The sequence below is a fragment of the Hylobates moloch genome, unplaced genomic scaffold, assembly GCF_009828535.3.
Source record: "Hylobates moloch isolate HMO894 unplaced genomic scaffold, HMol_V3 SCAFFOLD_10, whole genome shotgun sequence".
Taxonomy (NCBI): Eukaryota; Metazoa; Chordata; class Mammalia; order Primates; family Hylobatidae; genus Hylobates; species Hylobates moloch.
Window position 1 is genome coordinate 131,708 of NW_026652285.1, and position 24,746 is coordinate 156,453.

Consider the following 24,746-nt stretch of genomic DNA (forward strand, 5'->3'; position numbering starts at 1 on the left):
TGTCTACTCAGGAAAAGTCTGAAGATCTGGGAACACTGGGCTTGCATTCCCTCAGGGCAGGAGTCAGCGAGAACAAAGAGGCAGTTTTGGATGGAGAATCTACTCTCCCCTTTACCACAGTCCCTGCCCCTCCCTACTGCTTCACATCAAACCCACACCATTCATTTCCATCGCCTGTCAGGTGGCTGTAGCTATTTGGGTTTGCAGGAACCCAGGCTGTGGGCAGCTCCTAAGACAGCTTGCCCTCGGGCTGATGCCTCCGCCTGTCCTTCCTGCTCCCCGCCAGCCCATCATGAACCACAACCCCTGGATGCTGCTGTACTTCATCTCGTTCCTGCTCATTGTGGCCTTCTTTGTCCTGAACATGTTTGTGGGTGTGGTGGTGGAGAACTTCCACAAGTGTCGGCAGCACCAGGAGGAAGAGGAGGCCCGGCGGCGGGAGGAGAAGCGCCTACGAAGACTGGAGAAAAAGAGAAGGAGTAAGGAGAAGCAGATGGCTGGTCGGTAGTCTTTCCACCTCTCTCTGGGTCGTGCTTGACCTTGGCCTTGCGACTGCAGGGGGCTAGGCGCTGGGGCCGGGGGCAGGGAGAAGAGGCTCCCACCCCCCTCCTCACCTCCTTCCCCCCAAGAGCATGTCTGCCTTTAGAGCGAGCATGAAGCAGAGACCACTTCAGCCCCAAGGGTAGCCTCCCCGAGCTTGACTCTCAGAGGAACGTCATTGGCTGCTCCACTGCCCCATGCCAGCATCCAGAGGCCCTGGGTGGGCAGCAAGCCTCTCAACCCTGCACCCACCTAGTGTCTGCAGCTGCCGAGCAAAGCCTCAGCAGAACTCAGTAATGGACAACAGTGTGAAAGAGAACCCAGACACCCCTCCCTCCCTATCTCTAACAAAACTTTCTACCATCATGTGTATATATTTCTGCTAAACTAAAAAAAAAAAAAAAAAAGCAAAAACGAAAACAAAAAAAGAAAACTCCCCTTGGCTTGGGGAAGTTCTGGAATAACCTGGGGCCCTGCAGCCCCTCACCTCCTCACCTGTGCTCCCCAGCATCTCTTGGCATTGGGTGAGTGAAGCCCCCATCCATCTGTCCTCAAGCCCTTATGCCACGGGTGGGCCGAGACTAGGTGAGAAGACAGAGGCCAGGAAGGATGTGAGACACACAGCAGGCGCCCAGGCCCCTTTGTTTCTGGGGCATCCCCAGGTGCGTCTGCACCTGTCTCCCTCTCTCCCGGGCTCCAGGGCTCCCATCTGCCTGGTACAGTGTAATCTCCGCGCCTCTCTCTCTCAGTCACGGCCCACGTCTCCCTAAGTGTCTTTGTGTGTGGGTTTCTCTAAGCCTTTGTGTGTCTGTCTGTGTGTCTCTCTCTGTTTGGGGTGAGGGTTTCCCATGCTCTCTTCACCTTTTCACAAATCGTCTTCCTTCCGCCGATAAGATGGGTGCGGTGGCCTGAGTTTTCCTTTGGTGTGTTCACATGTGAGTACCACCAAATGAGTGAGGGGTTGCCGTGCCCCTGCCTCCCCTCTGCCCTCAGCTCTATCTCCCGCAGCCTGGGAGTGGCACTCTGAGGAGCGGGGAGAGTGTGGGAGTTGCAGACGAGGGTGGAGGTGGGAGGGGGGCTGTGTTCCCTGTGAAGAGCGGGAGCTGCTCCAGGATGTGGGGGAGACACTGGCCTCTGGGCAGCAATGGGAGGTGCCGTTCTCCATGTCCCCCACCCTCACTATCAGCACCCCCAAGGCCTTCTGCTCAGCTCCGGGTAGGGGTCCGGGCTAGGCTTCCCCGTGGATGTCTGCAGCTGAGCAAGTGCACGGTCCCCCGTGGCCACCGTCCCACTCCTGTTCCATCCCCCCCACCCCCTCTTCACAGTCGGGCAGATGGAATTCTTTTGGCAGGCGGCACTTGTGGCCCCGGCTGCCCAGCTGGCTCCCCTTCTGGGGTCTGTAGCTGTCTCAGGTGCAGCTGAGGCCACAATGCAGGAGAAGCGGACATCTGTTCCGATGACCGGCTGCCTGCCCCTCCCGGTGCCTCCCTGCCCCGTGACCCTGACCAGCTAGCCACGTTGCTTGTCTTCCTCAAGTGCCCTGTGCCCCCAGCTTCGGGCTGGACATTCAGAGCCAGCCACCCATGCTCAGCGCACCCCACCCATAGGCAGAGTGAGGTGGGAGCTGAGGGGAAGCCGCCCCTGAGGGGCCCTGCCCAGCGCACCTGGTCCGGCCAGTGACCAATGTCGTGTTTCGTTCTTTTAGATCTAATGCTGGACGATGTAATTGCTTCCGGCAGCTCAGCCAGCGCTGCGTCAGGTACTGCGTCTGGGGTGTGGGCTCATGCGCGTGGGGACATGCTCTTCACTCCCTCCCCGTGGCTCATTGATTCTATCCTCTTGGGGTGAAGGGGCGAGGGTCCCTGGGGCCCCCAAGAGGGCAGGGGCTGAAGCGCTGGGCTCTGCAGCATCCCACAGGCCTGCGCCAAACTGGACGGGAGGCGAGGGCCTGAGGCCTCTCTGCTGACGCCCTTTGGAGAGCCCACCTTCCCAGCAAGGGCTTCCTTGGCCAGCCAAGCTCCCCACCTCCTGCTACCTCTTCCCTCCTGTGCCTCCTCCTTGTAGCTCACCGGTCGATTATTAGAGCTGCAAATCTCTCCTGTCTCCTTTTGTCTGAGGGGAGACTTTGATCCAAGGCAGCAGGATGAGAGGAGCAGAGAGGGGAAGGATTTGTTTTAAAAATGTAACGATGAATAATTGAACAGACTCATTAATAGTCAAGTGATCACGGTGGCTGCGTCATCGCTACAAACAGCAGGAATTGGGAATCAAAGGCCTGAGTTGGCCATGAGCGTCTTCCAAAAAAAGCCAAAGATTTGGGAGTGACTTGGGTCCTTATTTGCAAGGGTCATGTCTCTGGGAAGACCTTCCTGGTCCAGCCCACCCTCCATGGTCCCTCGGTCCCCTGCTCCCCTCTCCCCCACTGGCCCCCAGATGGAAGTGTGGAGGCTCATGGAGTCTGCGGCAGGGCTGTGGGGCCTCATGATACTATGTCTCCAGCTGGTGGTTCCCAAGCTGTTCATCCCCAAGGCCCCCAGTTATCATCTCCTGCAACAGACTTCACACTTTAGAAGGCTGTCTATGAAGTTAAGAGCACTTCAATAATGACTTTCTTTCATCACTTTTACTAATCAGAGGCGCATCTAATTGCTAATCACAGCTTCTGAGTTGCAGAAGCTTACGCACTAGATGATGGCAAAGAAAGACCATTTCATCATTAAATTAGTCTGTGGGGCCTTAACACAGGCAAAGTATAGGGTTTCTTTCAAGCTTTTTGAAGTATTGGAAAGAACATAAGGGCTGGGCGCGGTAGCTCACACCTGTAATCCTAGCACTTTGGGAGGCTGAGGCGGGTGGATCATGAGGTCAGGAGTTTGAGACCAGCCTGGCCAACATGGTGACACCCCGTCTCTACTAAAAATACAAAAATTAGCCGGGCGTGGTGGCACACACCTGTAATCCCAGCTACTCGGGAGGCTGAGGCAGGAGAATCGCTCCAACCCGGGAGGCGGAGGTTACAGTGAGCCGAGATCGTGCCACTGCACTCCAGCCTGGGTGACAGAGTGAGACTCCATTTCAAAAAAGAAAAAGAAAAAAGAGAGTGAGAACATAAGGACCCCCATGGCTGCTGCAGGCTTGGAACTTCAGTCTGGGAACCACTGGCTCCGCTTTCCCCACTCCCCTGGAAGCTAGAATCAGGCAGATGCTGCCCTGGGGATGTTGGGCGTCATGATCTGTGGGGCCTCAGGGACCCACCCAAGAGAGAACCCCTGAACCTCCATTGAGTAGGTCATCCCTGAGGCCCTCTGTGCTATGGCCCCGTGATGCTAAGCAGTGGTGTTTGGCATTGAGAGACTGCCTCTCTGGGGCTCAGGAGTCTCTGGCTGGTTTGTGTCTGGATTGCCAGGGTCCCCACATCTCTGCATCAGGCTGTCTTGCAAATTCCTGACTTGTTAGGGGATGAGGGGAGGGAGGGAAGAAGTGGCCTTTCCCTTACGGGCCCACCTGGTCTGTAGACTGAAGTGTGCACACTTTCACACTCACCCCAAAACATCCTAGCACAGGGCTGGCCCACAGAGACTTTTCCACCTTGGGTGTTATCCCAGAAATCAACATATGCAGACTCTCATGGCCCCTAAGACGTGACTCGCCCACTCAGTGCTAAACACTCTCGTGACCCTTGCACTGCACTCCCATTCTGGGTACCTTCTGCTGTGTTCCTGAAGTGGATAGACCCCACTGTATCCTGGGGTGGCACACGCAGGCATGTACACCAGTGGCTGTTGATGAGGACTCAGAGACCCTGAACAAGGGCTCAGATCATCCCATATCCCACTTCCTAGGACCTGGAGCTTTGCGTGGCCTATGCCAGAGCTTTTCAAACTTCCATGTGCATACGAGTCACCTGGAAAGCATAAACACAGATTGCTGGGCCTTACCCCAGAGGTTCTCCTACAGCGGTGCTGATGCACTGATCTACCCACCAGGGGGATGGGGACAGAGTCAAATGCAGTCCAGGGCTGCTGGGAATCAAACACGTGCACCACACCTCCCTGCTAGCACTCCTGTCCTAGTGCTGCTCCCAGCAGGAGGGGGAGAGCCAGACCCTAGGGAAAGGCAGAAGAGCAGAGCCTGATTATCAGGGGAATGGGCCTGACCAGATGCCTGGGTCCACTCCGGCTTCCCAGATGGAGGGAGGGACCGGGGCTGCTGGGTCATCAGGCTGCCCCACGGGACGGCTAAGCCTCCAACACCAGCTCCACTCTCCTTGGCCACCTGCGGCATCAACCTCCACTCACTCACCCTCTTTCCTTCCACCAGGCCGGGACCCAGTGATCAGGCCTGGCCACGGCAGCTGAAGGTGTGGCCTCTGCCGTGGGGGGCCTGCGTCCTTGGGAGTGACCCCTGTCTTCCGCCTACTCATTGCCACTCCCCTTTGCAAACCCTCCGCCCTGGCCATGCCTTGGGCTCCCCATGACCCCTACTAACTCACTGTGCCTGTTGCCTTGCAGCCCTCCTTCTGCACCCCTCCTCCCTCCCTGCCCCTAACTGGGGGCCTGGGCCGCCCTAGATATGCCCTTCCCCCCGCTGTCTGACTCTGGTATTTTCTCCACCTAAGGCAGCTCATCCTGGTGGGAGGCAGGGAGGTGGTGCCACAGCTACCAATGCATCAGTGACCACAGGTCCAGGCTCCTCCTGGGCTACGGTTGGAGCTCTCAAAGCAGCAGGCTTGCCCAAGGCTCCTCCCACGGGCTTTCTATTTCTTCCCCACACCCGGGTGCTTGTCTGCAGAGCCGAGGTCCAGAGAGCAGCAAAGGGGGGTGGCATCGCTAGGCCCAACTCTGGAGGCCTTTGGGCAGACCATCCAGGGGTGTCCTCTGGGCCAAAGCCTCAAAGCCTTGTGTCTGTACCCACCTGGCAACTGGCGAGGGACTCAGGCTGGAAGTTCGGGTCCAGCTCGGTCATGCCTCGTAGCTAGCTGAATGACTCACTTTTTGCCTGGCTTCATCCTCTGCCTCTGAAAAACAAAGGGGTTGCCCGAGGAGATGCTGATCAGATTGGCCTGGTACTCTTCGGACCTGCGCTCTAATGGGGGATTTCTGGCAGCCTCAGCACCTGCCGTCTGGGGTAGGGGCCAGGGTGGAGGGGCGTTTGTACGGACCTCAGGGGCCAGGACCTGTCTATAAGCAGATGCCCTGCCTCAGTCCTCCTGCCCCGCCTTCCTTCTGGGCCTCTTGGGGGAGGGTCCCGGCTGAATTGAAGCCCACCCACCCCCACAGACTCCTAGCGCAAGGCCAGAGTTGGTGGGAGCAGCTGCTCCATTTGGCCTGGAACTGCCTACAGAGTCAGGCTGGGGTGACGGGGAGAGGGGGCAACTCTCCCAGCCTCTCCGCTACATTGTCTCAGCTAATAATGGGGCTAATAAGGAGCCGCTTTTTCTAACCTAATTGTATTCAAACATTTTAGTTAATTCTCCATTCATATTTTAGCATAATGGGATCGGGTGCTCTCGGCATTTATGGAGATTAATGCAGAGAAAACGTTCCGGCTGCTCGGGCAATGCAGGGCGACTAGCGCCCTCTGGTTCTTGTGGTACTCAAGGAAGGAAGGAAGAGGCCCGGCCCACCCGGCCCACCCTCCACCATCGCGGTGTGGATGACCCGTAGCCTCCTGTCCTCCCTTGCCCCAGGCTCTCTAGCCCCACACTCTTGGGGCTCTGTTCTCGAACAAACAGAGCCACAGTTGGCTGGCCGATCTCTGAAAACAGGAAGATGGCCTCATGCACGCCTAAGGCGCAGCAGAGTGCCGGGGACTGTCTGCTCTGTGGTCATCCACACCTCAAGGCCGATGCTGGAGAGTGGCCAGGTGGGCCCAGAGCATGGCAGCCCACGAGGCTGGATGTGCAATACCTGGGTGCTCTTCTTCCTTCAGCCTCGGGTGGGGGCCCACCCCAGGCCGCTCCTTGCCTCAGTTTACCTCTCTGTTCAATGGTCCTATGCATGGGAAAGGACAGTTACATCTGAGCTGGCCTGGGCCCAAAGCTTCCTGCTGCCCCTAAGCCAGCTACCCCCTGGCTCAGGCCTCAGAGGTGGCAGCCCTCACTGGCTGGCTTCCCCCTAGACCTCCTGAGATGGGGAAGGGCTGTCTGGGACCTGAGGCTGCCACACACCTCCCCGTGAAAAGCCTCTTCCTTCTTTGTGGCTTCGTGGGAGACCAATCTGTCAACCTCCTCCCGAGAACATGTGCCCCAACTTGGCCTGGCCCTTCCTCAGCACCTGGAAGAGGGCCCCCCTGAAATCTCCTGCCCCCAGATTTATTCTGCCTCCTTGGCAGCCCAACCTTCTGGCTCCGTGATTTTCATAACTAAGTGGTTCACTAATTACGAGAGAAATATTATGCCTCTGACAGATCTCAGACAGTGCTTCCAGCCCGGCCTGCAGTCTAAGGCTGCCCAAACACCCAGGAGCAGGCTGGGCAGTGCCTCATTAGAAACTGGGTGAGTCCAACAGGTGGGACCCTCCCAGCTTGAGTCTGGGATGGAGCAGAGCCCCAAGGCCTCCCCTCTTGCCCTCACTCACATGAGGGTGCAGGAGGCCCAGGCCCTGCCCTCTGGAGGCCCTCTGGGTGGGTCAGTGCAGCCAGCCAAGAAGATGTCCAGTTTCCAACCTCCGGTTTTATCTCCAAATCCCAGCTCTGTGTAATCTCCTCTGCTCCCCGGAGGGGCTGAGCTTGGTGAAGGAGCAAAAGCCTTTGCCTCCCCGTTGATGGAGCGTCCTCTGAGCCTGAGGAAACCAGTTGTTTTTCATCGTATCGATCTGGCCTTGCTGTGGAACACTGAGTTGAGGGTGTTATGAGGGGCTGGTGGATTTTGGAGGCTGCCTAGGGGAGGGGGCTCACCTGGCGTCTAATGTAGGTGGGGGGCTCTGCATGTCCTGATCCATCCTGCCCTCAACTGCGGCCAGTACAACAGATGCTTGGAGGGGGACACGCCCAGACGGCTGCCCCCACCAAGGGGCAGCGTGGGGAGGGCGAGGATGGTGATGATTATGGAATGTTTCAGTTCTGGCGTTAGAGGCTGGTGGCTGGGAGGGACTGGGGGTGGAGGGGTGCAGGGGGCAGGGTCCTGACGCTTGCTCCACTCTTCCCCCTGCCCCATCAGAAGCCCAGTGCAAACCTTACTACTCCGACTACTCCCGCTTCCGGCTCCTCGTCCACCACTTGTGCACCAGCCACTACCTGGATCTCTTCATCACAGGTGTCATCGGGCTGAACGTGGTCACCATGGCCATGGAGCACTACCAGCAGCCCCAGGTAGGAGCGAGTGGACCAGCCATCTGGCCTCCCCACCTCCAGCTGCGGAACCTCTGGGCAAGGTTAACACAGCCTGAGCCAGGGCACCTCTGTGCCAAGCAAGTGCTAGGCACACTACATGGGTTCCTCTTGTGCCCCTTGGAGGTGGGTATCATCTTTGTTTTATAGATGAGGACACCGAGGCTCAGAGATGTTAGTTGATGTGGCCAAGGTCACACAGAAAGGGAGTGGAGGACCTGGTTTCTTCACGCAGCAAATGTTGAGTGTCTACTATGAGCTGTGCTCTGGATCTTTGAGGGTAAAAAGGCAGATGGATGCCTGCCCTTCCGGAGTTGAGATTCTAGTGAATGTCCAGCTCCAAAGCTCACCTGTGACCTTGCCACTTCTCCATTCAGCCTCCCTTGGCTGCCTTGTCCAGCCCTCGGTTTCCCCATCCATCCAATGAGGGGGTTGAATTTGTAATGCACAAGGCCCCTTCCAGTCCTGGCATGCTGTGTCATCTAGTACATTCTCATGTGATCTCCTCACCATCTCCCAAGGAGAAAGATCCTTTAGCATAAGGTTGATTCATTCATGTGAATAAGTACCCTGCTCCCTTCCGGGGTGGTGGCTAGTGGCCAGCCATCATGGCGGGAACAGAGAAGACAGGTCTTGTTAGAGTTCTCCTGCCTCTCAGACCTGGGCGGTGTGATGGAGGGGGTGTTAAGCCCCAGCCCTGGGCCTTCAGGGACCCTGCATCTTGCCCCCATCCCTGCCAGATTCTGGATGAGGCTCTGAAGATCTGCAACTACATCTTCACTGTCATCTTTGTCTTGGAGTCAGTTTTCAAACTTGTGGCCTTTGGTTTCCGTCGGTTCTTCCAGGACAGGTAACGGAGAAGAGGGGGGTCTCGGGGACTTGCGTAGAGATAGAACGGAATGAGTCTCTTGGGGAAATACCCAGGAAGACATAGTGTCTAAGACCTTTCTTAATTCCTGAGGTTCAGCCGCCACCCTGTGGCCGATGTAGGGGACTAGGGACCATCCAGGACCAGGAGATGGGAAGGCATGGAGAGAATTTGACAAGACAGGGCCTGGGGTATGCTGGCAGCTAGAAATCAATGTGACCTAGCCTGGGGCTTAAGAGCACAGAGCCTGGAGCCAGACTGCCTGAACTGGACTTGAATCCTGGTCTCACCACTTAGTAGCTGGTGGCCTTGGGTAAGTTACTTAACCTCTCTGTGCCTCAGTTTCCTCATTTGTAAAATGAGAGAAAATAATAGTATCCACATCACAGGGCTGTGAGATTATGAATTCCTATTTGGTTTTGAGGGTGTTTTTTGTTTTGTTTTGTTTTGTTTTTGATGCCCAGGCTGGAGTGCAGCAGCTCAGTCATGGCTCACAGCAGCCTTGACCTCCTGAACTCAAGCTGTCCTTTCACCTCAGTCTCCCGAGTAGCTGGGACTACAGGCACCCACTGCCACACGCAGCTAATTATTTTTTATTTTTATTTTTAGTAGAGACAGGGTCTCACTATGTTGCACAGGCTGTTCTCGAACTCCTGAGCTCAAGTGATCGTCCCACCTCAACCTCCCAAAGTGCTGGGACTGCAGGTGTGAGTTCCTATTTGTAAAGCCCTTAAAAGTGCCTGGTGCATAGTGAACACCATGTAAGTGCTAAATTAAAAAAAAAAAAGCAAATGAATACAAATGAAAAGCAGAGGCTTTTGAGCTAAAGTCCTAGTCCTACTCATGCCACCAGTTGGCTGTGTGGCCTTAGATAAGCCACGCCTATTCTCTGTGGGATGGGAGGCCGGACCCGCTGGTGTCTGCCCTCCTTTCCAGCCCTGTCTTTCTGTGCCACGTCTGCCCCCTCCTCCAGGAACCCCCTCCCCCAACTCAGGGAGCTGTATTCTGGGCTTTCCAGGTGGAACCAGCTGGACCTCGCCATTGTGCTGCTGTCCATCATGGGCATCACGCTAGAGGAAATCGAGGTCAACGCCTCGCTGCCCATCAACCCCACCATCATCCGCATCATGAGGGTGCTGCGCATTGCCCGAGGTTGGTGCCCAGCCCACACACCTGCCCTCCTAGGGTGACCAGCACAGGGAGAGAGAGCAAGGGTCGGCTTCGCGGCTGGCCAAGGCCTGGGTGGCTGTGGGTTCCCGTGGGTCTTTCTCCCAGCTTCTGCCAAGGGAGGCTGGGGACAGGGCCGAGGGTGGGGATGGGTTGCCATCCCAGCAACCCCAGTCCAGCCCTGGCCCTGACTCTGCCAGCTGTCTGGCCAGGGACCCAAAGGGGCCAGCTCATGACGTTGTCCTATTCTGCAGTGCTGAAGCTGCTGAAGATGGCTGTGGGCATGCGGGCGCTGCTGGACACGGTGATGCAGGCCCTGCCCCAGGTAGCCGGAAGGTGGGGGGCCTCTGGGGAGGGGGAGGTGCTTTTCAGAGGGAAGGGGCTCAGAGAAGCTGACTGGGAGACCCAGCAGCATCATTTCTATTTCTTCTCCTCTTTTCCAGGTGGGGAACCTGGGACTTCTCTTCATGTTGTTGTTTTTCATCTTTGCAGCTCTGGGCGTGGAGCTCTTTGGAGACCTAGGTGAGTTGGGGTAGGGGAGGGTGGAGGAGCCAGGGCTGGAGACCAGGGGGTTCCTGGACTAACATGGGCCTCTCCCCCTTTCCCTCCTCCCCCAGAGTGTGACGAGACACACCCCTGTGAGGGCCTGGGCCGGCATGCCACCTTTCGGAATTTTGGCATGGCCTTCCTAACCCTCTTCCGAGTCTCCACAGGTGACAACTGGAACGGCATTATGAAGGTAAGGGCCCAGGGTTGGCCTAGGCTCCAGGGAGGCAGCCCCACTTCCTGAGCTAGGATTCCTTGGGAAGATGAATTGGCCACAAATAAAAGCATGTGACCTTCTCTCCCCCGTGCTAGAACACTCTGGAACCCCCTCTCCCAGGAACATGCTCTGACTCCCACTTGTAGTGCTCCCCTGCCCCCAGACACTCCCTCCTCCTCCCCTTCCTTCCCATCCTCCAATGCTCTGTGACACCAACCACTGTCCTCCCCAGCCTCACCCCTCTATTCCACCCTCCCCAGGACACCCTCCGGGACTGTGACCAGGAGTCCACCTGCTACAACACGGTCATCTCGCCTATCTACTTTGTGTCCTTCGTGCTGACGGCCCAGTTCGTGCTAGTCAACGTGGTGATCGCCGTGCTGATGAAGCACCTCGAGGAGAGCAACAAGGAGGCCAAGGAGGAGGCCGAACTGGAGGCTGAGCTGGAGCTGGAGATGAAGACCCTCAGCCCCCAGCCCCACTCGCCACTGGGCAGCCCCTTCCTCTGGCCTGGGGTCGAGGGCCCCGACAGCCCTGACAGCCCCAAGCCTGGGGCTCTGCACCCAGCGGCCCATGCAAGATCAGCCTCCCACTTTTCCCTGGAGCACCCCACGGTGAGCAGAAATCCACCCCGGCCATGAGAGGAGCTGGGGCAGGAGAAGGGTGTAGAGGGTGGCGGGCGGGAGCCAAGCGGGCAGCACGCAAACCCTAGGGCTCCTCCTGGAGCCTCCCGCCCTCCGTCCTGGATGCTGAGCGAGCAGTCACTGCCCCTCCCCAGGGATGGCTGCCCACACTCACTCCACAGGGCCACCCCAGCAGACGGGCCAGCTTAGCCATGCCCTGCTCCTCCAGCCTGGTCTGGCCTCCCCTTCCTGACTCATAGGTTCAAGGCTAAGTTTTCTGTTTCCTTCTTGTTTCTTTCTTACCCTTACCCGACTGCCAAATCTCTTTCCTACCCACCCTTTAACCTGCCTGATTCTCTTCCATCTCTCCATCCTTTTATCTTCTCTGTACCCTTTACCTCTCTCTCTCTGCCCCCCCCCGCCTCCGCCGTGGGCTCTACTCATTTTCCATCTCCCATCTCTCCTTCCTCCTCCGCCTTCCCTCTTCCCCACCCCCTCCTGTCTCTTTGTTGCTGTGTGTGTGTGTGTGTTTGTGTGTGTGTGCATGTGTGTTGTCTGGGTGTCACCTCTTTCTCCCCCTGTGTCTCTCGTCAATCCCCTTCCGCGACACTTCCCATCACTGACCTCTGACCCCCGCTCCCCTGCCTCTCCGGCTCCCCTTATGGGCGGGCTCCCCAGGACAGGCAGCTGTTTGACACCATATCCCTGCTGATCCAGGGCTCCCTGGAGTGGGAGCTGAAGCTGATGGACGAGCTGGCAGGCCCAGGGGGCCAGCCCTCTGCCTTCCCTTGTGCCCCCAGCCTGGGAGGCTCCGACCCACAGGTTACTGTGCCCCTGTGCTGTGCCCTCTCCCCTGACCGCGCTGGGCTGTGCCACGCTGTGCCATGCTTCTGGGGAAGTTGGGAGTGTTCCTGCCCACTGGGTATCTGTAGAAAGTGCAGCCTCAGGGCCTCAGTTGAGTGCAAGAAGCAGTCAGGGGTTCTTCTAGGCTGAGTTCACCGCCTGAAAAGAGCTGGAAGGCGGGGCTGCTGAGATTGCCCCTGTGATGAGAAGAGTGTGTGGAGGAAGAGCTTGGGGAGGGGAGAGGGGATTTGTAAGAATCTGGAAGAGAAAAGGGGGGATGGGGCAGAAGATAAGTTAGCAGTGGGACCTTAGGGGGTGGAGGGAAGGAGGTATCAGATCCAGGGAGGAAGGCCTCTGGAGACAGTGTAGGTGGCCAGGGAGCCCTCTGCCAAGCTGCAGTCTGTCTATCCACTCGTGTCCAGCACACACTTGCCAGTCGTCAGTTTGGTGGCTTTTTAAGCCATGGAGCCCACTGGGCATGGTGAGTGCTGTCAGGAGTCACTGATTTCTGTCCTGAGAGAGATAGAAGGCTCCAGCTGGGAGTGGATTTTGAGAACTTGGTGTGAAATAGGACTTGGCTTCCTGCCCAAGCCCGGCCCCTTCCCACAGCGCCACATGGCCCTCTCCCCCAGTCCCATCTAATTCCAGGTCTTCTACTTTCTGGGCTGTTCCTGCCCTCCTCCCCTCCCCTTGATCCCCTCACCACCACCCACTACCACATGACAGAGGGCCCCACCCTCCCTCCACCTAGGTGAGAGGCTGCAGACCCGGAGTGGAGACAGGTGTCAGCTACAGATAGAAAAGCTGAGTCCTCCAGAGGCCCTTTTGGGTGGCGGGATAGGCAGGTTCTTAGGAAGCCTTTAGTCTGATCCCAAAAATATGGACAGTGATCCTCACGTGGGAAGGGACCTTGCCTCTTGTTGGGATTCAGTCTCAGATCTGGCAATGACCTAGAATGATCAGTGGGAAAGCGAGTCCCTTTCTGAGGCCTCCCCTTCCTAAAAGAGGCTCACAGGGAAAGGTTGTGGGAGAAGAGGACACGATGGGAAGGTGATGGGGCTCCGGGAGGGATGGTCCAACTGTCCCCTAGCATCCCGTGGGCACTGAGGCACCCCCTGGCTCCCAGGTGAGCCAGCCAGATGGTGTGGCGGCCCACCCGAGTGTGCCCACTTCAGGCGGACGGGAGGAGAACACTTCCCAGAGCCCAAGTTGGAGAGGGCGGGCGGGCTGCAGGCAGGCGGAGGAGGGCCCACGAGGGGAGAAGCCAGAATCTGGGGGCAGGCCAAGTCCTGCTAGGCTGTTGGAAGCCGAGGGAATAGGCAGAAAACAGCCGTCAGATTGGCGGCATTGTCCCCGGCGCCCGCCGTGCCGCTCTGTCTGTGCCGGGAGGAGAGACAGTGCTTTACTGGCCTTTCTTCATTTTTTTTTTTTTTTTTTTTGGTATCATCTTTTTGAGAGTGAAAGCCCTCGGTCCTCCCGCTCCCTCCCTGGGTGGTGGTGTGGGAGGGCTGGGAAGGCTCCTGGGGTATCTTTAGAATGCGTTTCTGTGTCTCCTCGCTTTGTCAGTGTTTGCTCTGGCTCTTCAGTGCCTGCCGCAGCCTCTCTGATCAGAGCAGGGGGTTGAAGTGGGTGCGGGGAGGCACTGTCAGCTTGTTTGGGGAAAGGGTGGGGAGAGAGAAGGGATGCCTTTTTTCCCGCCCCCTGTGCTTCGTGCAAAAGGGGAAGTGGGGACTGAGAGAGAGCGTGTGTGTGCGTGTGCACGCGCGTGTGCGCTGTCCTGGTTTCTCATGCCTGATGATCTCTCTCCCTGTCTAGATCCCTCTAGCTGAGATGGAGGCTCTGTCTCTGACGTCAGAGGTTGTGTCTGAACCGTCCTGCTCTCTAGCTCTGACGGATGACTCTTTGCCTGATGACATGCACACACTCTTACTTAGTGCCCCGGAGAGCAATGTACATACACACTGCCCTCACTGCTCCCGGCCACCCCGGGGCTGGGCTGGCTGCAGGGCTCCAGATCGGCCCAGGGAGGGTCCTGGGGCCGCCTCCTCTCAGTTTTGCTGCCAGGCTCCACCCAGAGGCATCAGCTGTCAGGCCCACGGTGGCCCATGCTTTGCTGGCACAAGGTCTTCAGGTCCCCCACTGGGGACAAAGAGATTAGATAAGATTAAATTGGGGCCTTGCCCTGAAGGGTATAGGGGCAATGGCAGCCATTATGGAAAAGTGAATCCAGACACCCAGGAGTGACACGGCCCAAAACAGGTGTCATCAGAGTCAGTCTATGAATTTGGAGCCCTGTGCAAGCCAGCCCTCCCTGTCCCTGCCCCCCTCCTCCCCACCCCACCCTACCCCCCCACAACATGAGACCTTCACACCACGTGGGTGAGAGCCACCACTGCCATGCCCTTCTTCACCTGGGGCGCTGTTCCTGTCTCCTCCGTCACTGTCCCTGTGTGTCCCTGCGTCTTCACCAAACTCAGTGGGGTGAAAGGGGCTTCTCTGTGCTCTGACAGCTTCCCTACCCTTTCCCTTCTCCAGCTCCCATCCCTTCTGACTGTGAGCAGCCCCCTCCTCCCCACTGTTCCCCTCCTGTTGTCAGAGGAGGGCCCAGCTGAGGCAGGGACTGGACCACCGGCTGGGGTGTCCCTAGGGGTCTTGGGTGGCTGACAGAAGTGGAGCCTGGGGCTGAGACGGGAAGCAAAATAAGATTGTCCTCCAACTTAGCCATCCTCAGGCCTGCTGGGGCTATTTAACTGGCTGGGCCTGCATGGGTACAGGACCCCTACAGCCTCCCTGGGAACAAGGGGGGAAGGGGGTCACAGAGTGATGGAGAAACCTCTTGAGAACAAACCTAGGCTCCCTCATGCTGGAGTCCAAGGCTGAGTACCTCCCTTCTCTGAAACAGAGCAACAACCCCACTCCCACCCCGAGTCTGTCCACTAAGGGAGCAGCTGAATTTGGCCTCCACTTTCACCTGCCAGAGTTATTGATTAAAGTGGAGGTCAGGGAGCCAGCTGTGACACGCTTCTGGTGGTCATCTGCCATTCAACCCACCTGAACCCAACCCAGGCCCTGTGCTGGGACCTGGGGCTGCTGTAAGACCTGGATGAACAGCCTGCAACCTGCAAGCTCTCCTGAGCTGCCTGGTCCCTGCTCCTTGGGAGGGTCCTCTCCCCCTCACCTCCACCCACCCCCCTGACAGCACAGGGTTGTAGGGGCTGCTGTTGGCCTTTTTTTTTTTTTTTTTTTTTTTTTTGAGACAGGGTCTCACTCTGTTGCCTAGGCTGGAGTGCAGTGATATGATCCCAGCTCACTATAGCTTTGACCCCCTGGGCTCAAGCAATCCTCCCACCTCAGCCTCCGGAGTAGCTGGGATTACAGGTGCCACACCACCGTATCCAGCTAAATTTTTTTTTTTTCTTCTTTTGAAATGGGGTTTTGCCATGTTGCCCAGGCTGGTCTCAAACTCCTGAGCTCAAGCGATCTGCCCACCTTGGCCTCCCAAAGTGCTGAGATTGCAGGCATGAGCCACCAGCCACTGTGCCTGGCCTGCTGTTAGCTTTTAATCTTCCCCTGAGCTGCTCTGGGTCAGGGCCCCAGCCCATCCCTGTGGACACCGGGACTCCCTTCAGAGCCTCTAAATGGGGCCTTTAGAACGAGCTTGTGAGCCACCTGCAGGGCTGGAGGCTGGGGGCTGCTCTCCCTTCTCTGGATACCTCCCCGCCCCTCCACCACCACAGTAGGAGCTTAAAGGTGATGCAATGTGTGCAGTTTTGCAGGGGGTGGGGGGCAGGGCCTGCAGACTCTCCCGGCTGCCCAGACCCCCTCCTACCTGCTTCCTCCCCGCGTGTGGAGGGCTCATCCCTGTGTCTACCCCTCTCCCCAGCCATGCTCACGCCCATCTCTACCTTGTCCTGGGAGGGCATGGGGGTGAGGGCTGGGCGGGGGGCGCTGCTGCTTTCTATTGTCAGCGCTGCCTCGGTTACCAAACCCAGACACACCCTCTTCCTCCACCTCCCTCCCCTGTTCCTTTTGCAGATGCAGCCCCACCCCACGGAGCTGCCAGGACCAGACTTACTGACTGTGCGGAAGTCTGGGGTCAGCCGAACGCACTCTCTGCCCAATGACAGCTACATGTGTCGGCACGGGAGCACTGCCGAAGGGCCCCTGGGACACAGGGGCTGGGGGCTCCCCAAAGCTCAGTCAGGTACCAGGGCTAGAGCAGGCCAATTTGGCTCACACAGAGAGATTCCATCCTGGCCTAAGCCAGTCCTGATCTGAGGGGACGGGGAACTGAGGCAGCCAAAGAGGTCTCTCTGACCTCAGGGGAGCCTCCAGCCTGGGGGAATGGCTCTGAGTCCAGGGGGTAAGGGTAGAGGCCCTGATGAGGGGGAGACAGTGGAAGGGAGGGCTCAGGTGGGAGCCTGCTCCCCTGAACCCTCCAGCTGCATTCTCTCCCCCCCACCCCTCCCCTGCTTCCCTCCCTCCACAGGCTCCGTCTTGTCCGTTCACTCCCAGCCAGCAGATACCAGCTACATCCTGCAGCTTCCCAAAGATGCACCTCATCTGCTCCAGCCCCACAGCACCCCAACCTGGGGCACCATCCCCAAACTGCCCCCACCAGGACGCTCCCCTTTGGCTCAGAGGCCACTCAGGCGCCAGGTGAGCAGATGTGGACAGGCAGGCACAGGCCTGGGGGCTGGACCCTCTGCTGCTGGTGATAACCTGGGTTGACACTTTCATTCTTCCAGCAAATATTTATTGTGTGCCAGTGATGTGCCAGGCTCAGTTGCAGATACCAGGGACACAGTACTGGGCAAAGCAGAGGTGGTCTGTGCCTTCTTAAAATTTGCACCAGGTTCCTTGTTCCACTGAGGAGGCCTGGAGACCAGAAGGGGTAGTGCTTGCCCAGGGTCACGCCTATCTGGTCGGAAGTAGAACCCCAGTCTCTGGTCATTCCTTCCTCACCAACCACAGCTGCCTCCCAATTCTTCTCCACACTTTGGACGGAGCTATGGGGCACAAGGCAGGTTTTAAGTGTCTTCACTTTTGGCCAAGCCAGGGGCCCACCTTCCAGAGCCCACATTCTTTTTTTTTTTTTTTTTTTTTGAGTTTTGCTCTTGTTGCCCAGGCTGGAGTGCAATGGCACGATCTCGGCTCCCCGCAACCTCCGCCTCCTGGGTTCAAGCGATTCTCCTGCATCAGCCTCCCGAGTAGCTGGGAATACAGGCATGCGCCACCATGCCTGGATAATTTTGTATTTTTAGTAGAGATGGGGGGTTCTCCATGTTGGTCAGGCTAATCTCGAACTCCCGACCTCAGGTGATCCGGCCGCCTCAGCCTCCCAAAGTGCCGGGATTAAAGGCGTGAGCCACCGCGCCCGGCCCCAGAGACCACCTGTGATAAGGCCACAGCCCATGCCATGTGTGTGTCCTGAGGCATGAGCGTGGACACATGACAATCTCAATCCCACATGGTTGGGGGAGCAGGCACGGTCTTTATCCATTCTGCAAATAGTCACTAAGCAGCCTCTGTGTGCCAGGCACCGGGGACGCAGCCCCAGCCCCCTGAAGCTCACAGTCTAATAGTGGAGACACACCTGCCATCAGATCATTGCAGCCTCAGCTCACAGCTGCCAGACACCCATGTGTGGGGGGCAGCAGGGACACAGAAGAGGAAGGGGTCGGTTTTACTTGGGGACGGAGACTGTCACACACTGTGTCACAGAGAACCTGAGTCCGTAAAATCGAGGGATTCTTGCCAATCAGGAAGGGTATTCAGAGCCAAAGGGGAAGTCTAGGCAGAGGCAGGGAGGCATGAAGGAGCCAGCTCAGTGAGCGGAGATGGCCTGGCTTCTCTCTCATATCCCAGGAGGCAGGGGCTGCAGAGAGAGCGATTCTCGCAGGCTTAGGGGAGACCAGAGCATAGGGGAGGGAAGACAGGGTTTAGTGGGGAGAGAGGAGGCATGGTGGACCACAGAGGTCAGGCTGCAATGACCCCTATCTCCTAGTAAGAGCGGCTACCAGGACCTCCGCTTAGGATGGTCCTGCTGTGCATGGCGGTGGTGGGCGGGGGGCACAGCCAGCTTGACAGGAGGGCTGGTCCATGCTGGAGAGGAGACTGCGGGGCTGAGCCCTCCCCCACCCCATATAGGCAGCAATAAGGACTGACTCCTTGGACATTCAGGGCCTGGGCAGCCGGGAAGACCTGCTGGCAGAGGTGAGTGGGCCCTCCCCGCCCCTGGCCCGGGCCTACTCTTTCTGGGGCCAGTCGAGCACCCAGGCACAGCAGCACTCCCGCAGCCACAGCAAGATCTCCAAGCACATGCCCCCACCAGCCCCTTGCCCAGGCCCAGAACCCAACTGGGGCAAGGGCCCTCCAGAGACCAGAAGCAGCTTAGAGTTGGACACGGAGCTGAGCTGGATTTCAGGAGACTTCTTGCCCCCTGGCGGCCGGGAGGAGCCCCCATCCCCACGGGACCTGAAGAAGTGCTACAGCGTGGAGGCCCAGAGCTGCCAGCGCCGGGCCACCTCCTGGCTGGATGAGCAGAGGAGACACTCTATCGCCGTCAGCTGCCTGGACAGCGGCTCCCAACCTCACCTGGGCACAGAACCCTCTAACCTTGGGGGCCAGCCTCTTGGGGGTCCTGGGAGCCGGCCCAAGAAAAAACTCAGCCCGCCCAGTATCTCCATAGACCCCCCTGAGAGCCAAGGTCCTCGGCCCCTCCCCAGCCCTGGCGTCTGCCTCCGGAGGAGGGCTCCGTCCAGCGACTCCAAGGATCCCTTGGCCTCTGGCCCGCCTGACAGCATGGCTGCCTCGCCCTCCCCAAAGAAAGATGTGCTGAGTCTCTCCGGTTTATCCTCTGACCCAGCAGACCTGGACCCCTGAGTCCTGCCCCACTTTCCCACTCACCTTTCTCCACTGGGTGCCAAGTCCTAGCTCCTCCTCCTGGGCTATATTCCTGACAAAAGTTCCATATGGACACCAAGGAGGTGGAGGCCCTCCTCCCTGCCTCAGTGGCTCTGGGTACCTGCAAGCAGAACTTCCAAAGAGAGTTAAAAGCAGCAGCCCTGGCAACGCTGGCTCCAGGCAGAAGGAGAAGCCCGGTGCAGCTGAGGTTCCCGACACCAGGAGCTGTTGGGAGAAAGCAATACGTTTGTGCAGAATCTCTATGTATATTCTATTTTATTAAATTAATTGAATCTAGTATATGCGGGATGTACGACATTTTGTGACTGAAGAGACTTGTTTCCTTCTACTTTTATGTGTCTCAGAATATTTTTGAGGCGAAGGCGTCTGTCTCTTGGCTATTTTAACCTAAAATAACAGTCTAGTTATATTCCCTCTTCTTGCAAAGCACAAGCTGGGACTGCGAGCGCATTGCAGCCCCAACGGTGGCCCATCTTCAGCAGAGAGCGAGAACCATTTTGGAAACTGTAATGTAACTTATTTTCTTCTTTAACCTCGTCATCATTTTCTGTAGGGAAAAAAAAGAAAAAGAAAAAATGAGATTTTACAAATGAAATGGAACCTTTTTATATATACATACATACATATCTATCTATCTATCATCTATCTATCTATCTATATAAAATAAAGTAATTTTCCTAAATAAAAAGCTAATCACGGTCCAGAGTAAAAGCAAAAGGGATGGAGAGTTAGGCACGTCCAGATGGCATTGATGAGAGAGAGATCCTGGAGATGGGGAGTGGGCGGCGGGGAGGGAAGCTTCAGGGCTGCCTCTTTGTGTGTATGAGTGTGTATGTGTTTGTGTATATGAGTGTGTGTGTGTGTATATGAGTGTGAGTGTGTGTGTGTCTGAGAGGGAGAGAACCTGAACCCCTTGCTCTGGAAGGCTGCACCTCTAGCCTGCCTTCCCCAGCCATGAAGGAGAGGAGAAGCCCCTCCGCCTGGTGCAGGCTGGGGAGGCAGGGTCTGTTCTGCTGCTATCAAAGCTTTACAGCTTCCTCTAGGCAGCTCAGTGAATGGGAGTAATTCCAGATTAACTCTTATTTCTGCTGACAGCTATCAGCCGCACATTGAAAGCTGGAAATTGGCATAATGAAGCTGTTTTAGTTAATGGGGCCGACTGAGGCTGGGGGAGGTTGCCTCAGAGGCTGCAGATCTGGATCTGTGGGTTGGTGGGGGAGGGGGGAAGTGTTTCTGGGTTTTCCTTCCTAAAGCTTCAGCACGGATTTGCCATACTTCTGGCTGGATGCGTGACCTGAGCTGTCTGGACTTCAGCCTCCTGCCTTGGGGGCGGGCTTAGCTGACTGGCATTACAGGCACTGTCTGATGGGGACCTCGTCCACCTGCCTGCGGTGGAATTAAGCTGCGTAAACGGAGTGGGCTGTGCTTCCTGAGGATGAGAGTCTAGGGCTGGGCGTCCAGAGGCAACCTCCTGGTGGAGGTGGTAGGGTCAGAGGCCAGGCTGCCGAGTGGGGAGCCCCCGGGCGGTGATGAGCGAGCGCTCATATGTTTACATGCACTGCTGCTGCTGCCTGCCTAGGGGGAGCCAGTAGAGGAGGGAGGTGTGAGGTGGCCAGGGGCAGGCAGGCAGGAAGAGGGGGAGTGGCGTGGCCCAGGCCACCTGTCCGGTGCTACTGCAGACAATATTCTCTTGTCTGAAATCTTGGTGCCAAGAGGTGGTGACCATGGGTCCAGCCAGCCTGTCACCTAGCCACTCCCAAACATATGTCCCAATCCCACTCCCTTGAACAGCCCTATCCCCTCGCCCCCAGGGCCTCCAAACCCCAGGATTGGCTTGGGTTCTTGAAACCTCAGTAGCAACGCTCACTCACGCACCGTCTGATCCAGTCAGCTGGGAGCTGGGGGCACCAGGCTGCCGGGCGAGTGGACCTGGAGGCGTTGTCCAGCATTTTGTTTTCTAAGCTAGGTGAAAGCTTTTCTCATTGCTCTTTTGGACAGAATTGATACGACTCCTTGAAGCCAAAGCCTGGTTTTATCCTTTTAGGGTGTGCAATAATGTCAAACTTTTTCCTCTGGCCTCCTGGGTGGGGAGAGGGAGTGCTTGTAGGGGCTGCCATTTAAGATAAAAAAAAGCAAAGCTGTACAAAATTCCTAGAGTTCTGTCACCTGGATCTGCAGACTAAGCTTTTATATTTTTGTAGAATTCTGTAGCTGTCTATTCCCTAATGAGGCTGGAGGATATGACGAGGTGGTTCTGGGATCTTTTATTCTTCTAGTGGTTAGAAGATTCTGGGTCAAGGTGAAGCCAGAGAGCTGGACTCCTACCCCTCCCCACCCTTCCAGCACCCCCCACCACCACCAGCCCAGCAGCACTGGAGTACTGGAGAGTTGCTTAGGTTGGGTCTTAGCATGCCTGGTTCTTTCTGGGTTCCCCTTTCCCTGGCCTCCTCTTCCCAGTAGGGACCAAGGAATTTGGGGTGAACTTACTATGCTTTTGGGTTGCTCTATAGAGATCTGCAGGGACCAGCCCGGTGAAAACAAAAAGCCTCCCCTATTCCCTCCCCAGCAGCCCTCTCTGTGGCCTGGAGGGTTTCTCTGGAAGAGGGCAGCGCCTGGAGGGGAGCCTCTGGATAGTGATGTGGAAATATTAATAGCAGAGTCAAAGTGGGTATTTTGGGGGAGTTGGGGAGAGAACTGTGACCTCTCCCCGCAACGACGTAAAATCTTTATCAATGATGGAAACTGTTGTGTCTCATTAAAAGGGTTTTGAGATGGAAAAGCAGCTGCTGCTGGATCTTAATAATAATATCAAACTGCTAAACTCATGCTGCTTGTCTGGGTGGTTATTTGCTGCTGCTCTGGGATACGTAGTGGGTGGGGGTAAGGGGCAGAGAAACTGAAGGGGGCTGGGGTGGGGAGTGGCTGGTGGGGGCAGCAGGTCTTGGATGAGGACTCCAGGGGCAGAATGGAACTGGCTAGGGGCTTCAGGGATGTGGGGGCTTTTAGAATTAGGAACATCTATCCTGGTGCCGTTATCCTCAGCCTTCCCCTTCGGGGTTCAGAAGAAATTGTGACAGCGGCTGTAGGCCCCCACCTCAAGCTTGGCTGTTTCTGCTTCCTCCACCCCCAAGACTCCAGGAAAAGGTCTGTGTGGGGGTGGGGACTGGGAAGAGGAGTGAGCTGAGCTGGGGATAAAAACAAATCTGAGGCTCATATGCAGTCTCTCACTCCTCAAAACACCCTAGCAAGGGAAGTCTGATTGCTATTTCTCCATGAGGCAGCGGGGTTCAGAGAGGTTAAGTGAATTGCCCATGGTCACACAGCCAGGGAATGGCAGAGCTGGGATTTGACCCTAGGTCTGGCCAACATGCAGCCCACACTGCTCCTGTCTTTTCTCAGTGTGGAGGGAATGCGGCATGATGGGAAGAATCCTGTTCAAAAAATGACTTGCTGGGGGGGCGCTTTTCCAAAGTAGCCACATTCATGTTCATACAAATATGCACACGTGTTCCCCGCATGGCAAACTCAGAGGCTTAGAGAGGCCCCTAGCCTCCCACCTGGTGGGCAACCAGCCTTTGGCCACAGGGAATGGTGGCGAGAGGGGTTTAGTCACAGGAGAAGGCATCCCTCAGCTCCAGGCGCTTGTCCAAGAGCCAGCCAAGGGTAGCTCTGCAATCACTGTGGGTTCCCAGGCTCCACCCCTCCAAGGTATAACGCTGCCCTTGAACCCCATGGTACCTGTTCTTTTCCCCGTCCCACCCTCTTTTCTCTTCCTCTCCTCTAAACCTGCCCTACCTAAACCTCGCCCACTTTCCAAACAGCTTTCACTCCTATCTCCACCCTAGTCCCCACCTGCCACAGCCTGGTGCCCCATGGCCTATTTTCTCTTCCCTTGGGCCAGTTGAGCAGCCCGTGGAGCGGCTGGCAACAGCAGTGCAATGAGGGCATCAGACACCAGGTGGCGGCACAGGGCACCCTCACCTGGTGCCACCTGGTGCCCCTCCTGCAAAGGGACCAAGCCAGGGAGAGGGCACCAACACCGATGGACACCTTCTAGGGACAGGTGCTCTGTATAACCTCAGAAGGAGGAAGCAGGCTTGCATGGCCCAGTGAAGAACTTTGGGTATGGAGAAGCCCAAACAGGAATACCCACCATCTGAGTGCTGAGCCCACGGTATTCAATATCCCCTACCTAAAGCTAGGAGACTCAGGGCTAATCCAGGACAATGGTTGCCAGGAGGGAAATGAACTCTCAAAGCAAGTTGAGTTGTGGCCTGGAGTCCCACTCCAGGGCACAGCAAGGCAGGTCAAGGAGGCAGCTGCTCCAGCTAAGCCCCAAAAGGGAATTCTGCGAAGAACTTTGAAACTGTGTGTCTTAGCCTGGGTTCCAGGTGTGGGATCTGCTGACTCTGGCCCACAGAGCTAATTAATTCTTCTTGCTTTGAAAACTCCAGAATCGGGCACAGCAGCCAGCACTCTCCCCTGCATGCCAAATCAGATCAAGTGCAGGTTGGCAGCAGAGGGGCAGCCTCACTGAGGGCCAAGAGTGGGGCCAGTGGGGCCACCATCAGGCTGGGGTCTGGAGGAAGCAGACCCCACTTCAGGGGAGAGGACAAGGGGGAGGCTGAGGCGTGGGAGCTGCAGCCTGGTTTGGGGGTGCTCCAGGCCTCCAAGGAGCCACAAGGGGCTAAAAGGAATCAGGCAGTGCTTGGAGGGGAAGCTTTGCTATTCCACACCCTGCCCCTCTGTCTTGTCAGTTCCAACCTGCCTCGCCCCCTTCGAAGCATTTCTTGTGCCTGGGTCTCCCCATTGCCCCCATTCTGCTTTCTTCTCTCTGCTGTCATGCTTGCTCTGAGCTGTACCTTGCAATTATTTTATCTTTCCATCTCCTTGCCAGGAAATCCCTGATGCCGGGTTCCCCTGGGACACTCACTGCGGGGGAGGCACCGCACATGCTCCATCCGTCCTGCCTGGAGCAGCTGTCAGTTGGGGAGGGAGGATGGGGCTTGGGCCATGAAGGCTGGGGGAGGTTTGGTCCATTTCTCTGCTGCAGCCCAACCCACAAGGCCGTCACTGCTTCTCGGGAGCCCTTCCAGCAGGAACCATCTTGGTTCTGAACACTCAAAAGCAAAGCGGGCAGTGCCCACTGCTGGGACTGTACTTAATGACACAGTGGCCTTGTTACCTATGACTCCTTCTTAGGAAATGAGGTGTTTGCTTAATCAGTCAACAACACTTCCTGAGGACCAGCTTCTCCAGGCACTATCCTGGGTGCTGAGGATACAGTGATAAACAAACCTCAGTCCCTACCCTCAAGGTGTCCACAGTCCTCTGGGGGAGGTAAGCAAGACATCAGTGATTACAAGTGGGGGAAGCCTCCTAGCCCAGGACTGGGTTGGGGAGGTCCAAGGAAGGCTTTGATGGGGAGGGGGCTTGAGCGAACTCTTGAAGAAGTTTGCCACTTGCAGAAAGGGAGGTAGGATATAGGTAGGAGAGTGCACCAAGCAGCCTTGAAGACGGATACAGGAAGTGCATCCTGCTCAAGGAGACTGCGCAGAAACGGTCTCCTCGGCAGACGTGGGGTGCCTCCTGCCTGTGCCGGGATAAGCTCTGTGGCCCTGAGCAAGCTGTAGGGTGTCTCAGGGCCTCAGATTTCTTGCTCTGGTGAGAACAACCAAAACAATAA

The 24,746-nt window shown here is 56.9% G+C and overlaps 1 protein-coding gene across 14 annotated transcripts in view; it reads left to right on the top strand.

The window, feature by feature from the left end:
* The window catches only part of CACNA1G (calcium voltage-gated channel subunit alpha1 G), a 65,488-nt gene extending 46,149 nt beyond the window's left edge, over nucleotides 1–19,339 (top strand). For 3 of the 14 annotated variants that reach the window (XM_032162758.3, XM_058445388.1, XM_032162760.3), the window contains 14 exons: nucleotides 287–479; nucleotides 2,246–2,299; nucleotides 7,700–7,851; nucleotides 8,610–8,719; nucleotides 9,756–9,889; nucleotides 10,159–10,229; nucleotides 10,348–10,426; nucleotides 10,522–10,643; nucleotides 10,928–11,281; nucleotides 11,969–12,112; nucleotides 13,949–14,083; nucleotides 16,169–16,337; nucleotides 16,623–16,792; nucleotides 18,284–19,339. In XM_032162758.3, coding sequence (XP_032018649.1) covers nucleotides 287–479; nucleotides 2,246–2,299; nucleotides 7,700–7,851; nucleotides 8,610–8,719; nucleotides 9,756–9,889; nucleotides 10,159–10,229; nucleotides 10,348–10,426; nucleotides 10,522–10,643; nucleotides 10,928–11,281; nucleotides 11,969–12,112; nucleotides 13,949–14,083; nucleotides 16,169–16,337; nucleotides 16,623–16,792; nucleotides 18,284–19,018 — 2,622 coding nt within the window. In that variant the 3' untranslated portion in view covers nucleotides 19,019–19,339. Of the gene's footprint in view, nucleotides 1–286; nucleotides 501–2,245; nucleotides 2,300–7,699; nucleotides 7,852–8,609; nucleotides 8,720–9,755; nucleotides 9,890–10,158; nucleotides 10,230–10,347; nucleotides 10,427–10,521; nucleotides 10,644–10,927; nucleotides 11,282–11,968; nucleotides 12,113–13,948; nucleotides 14,084–16,168; nucleotides 16,338–16,622; nucleotides 16,793–18,283 lie in introns of all 14 variants that reach the window. The other 11 variants (XM_032162759.2, XM_032162763.2, XM_032162769.2 and 8 more) reach the window with 6 other exon arrangements.
* Nucleotides 19,340–24,746: the final 5,407 nt, after the last annotated feature.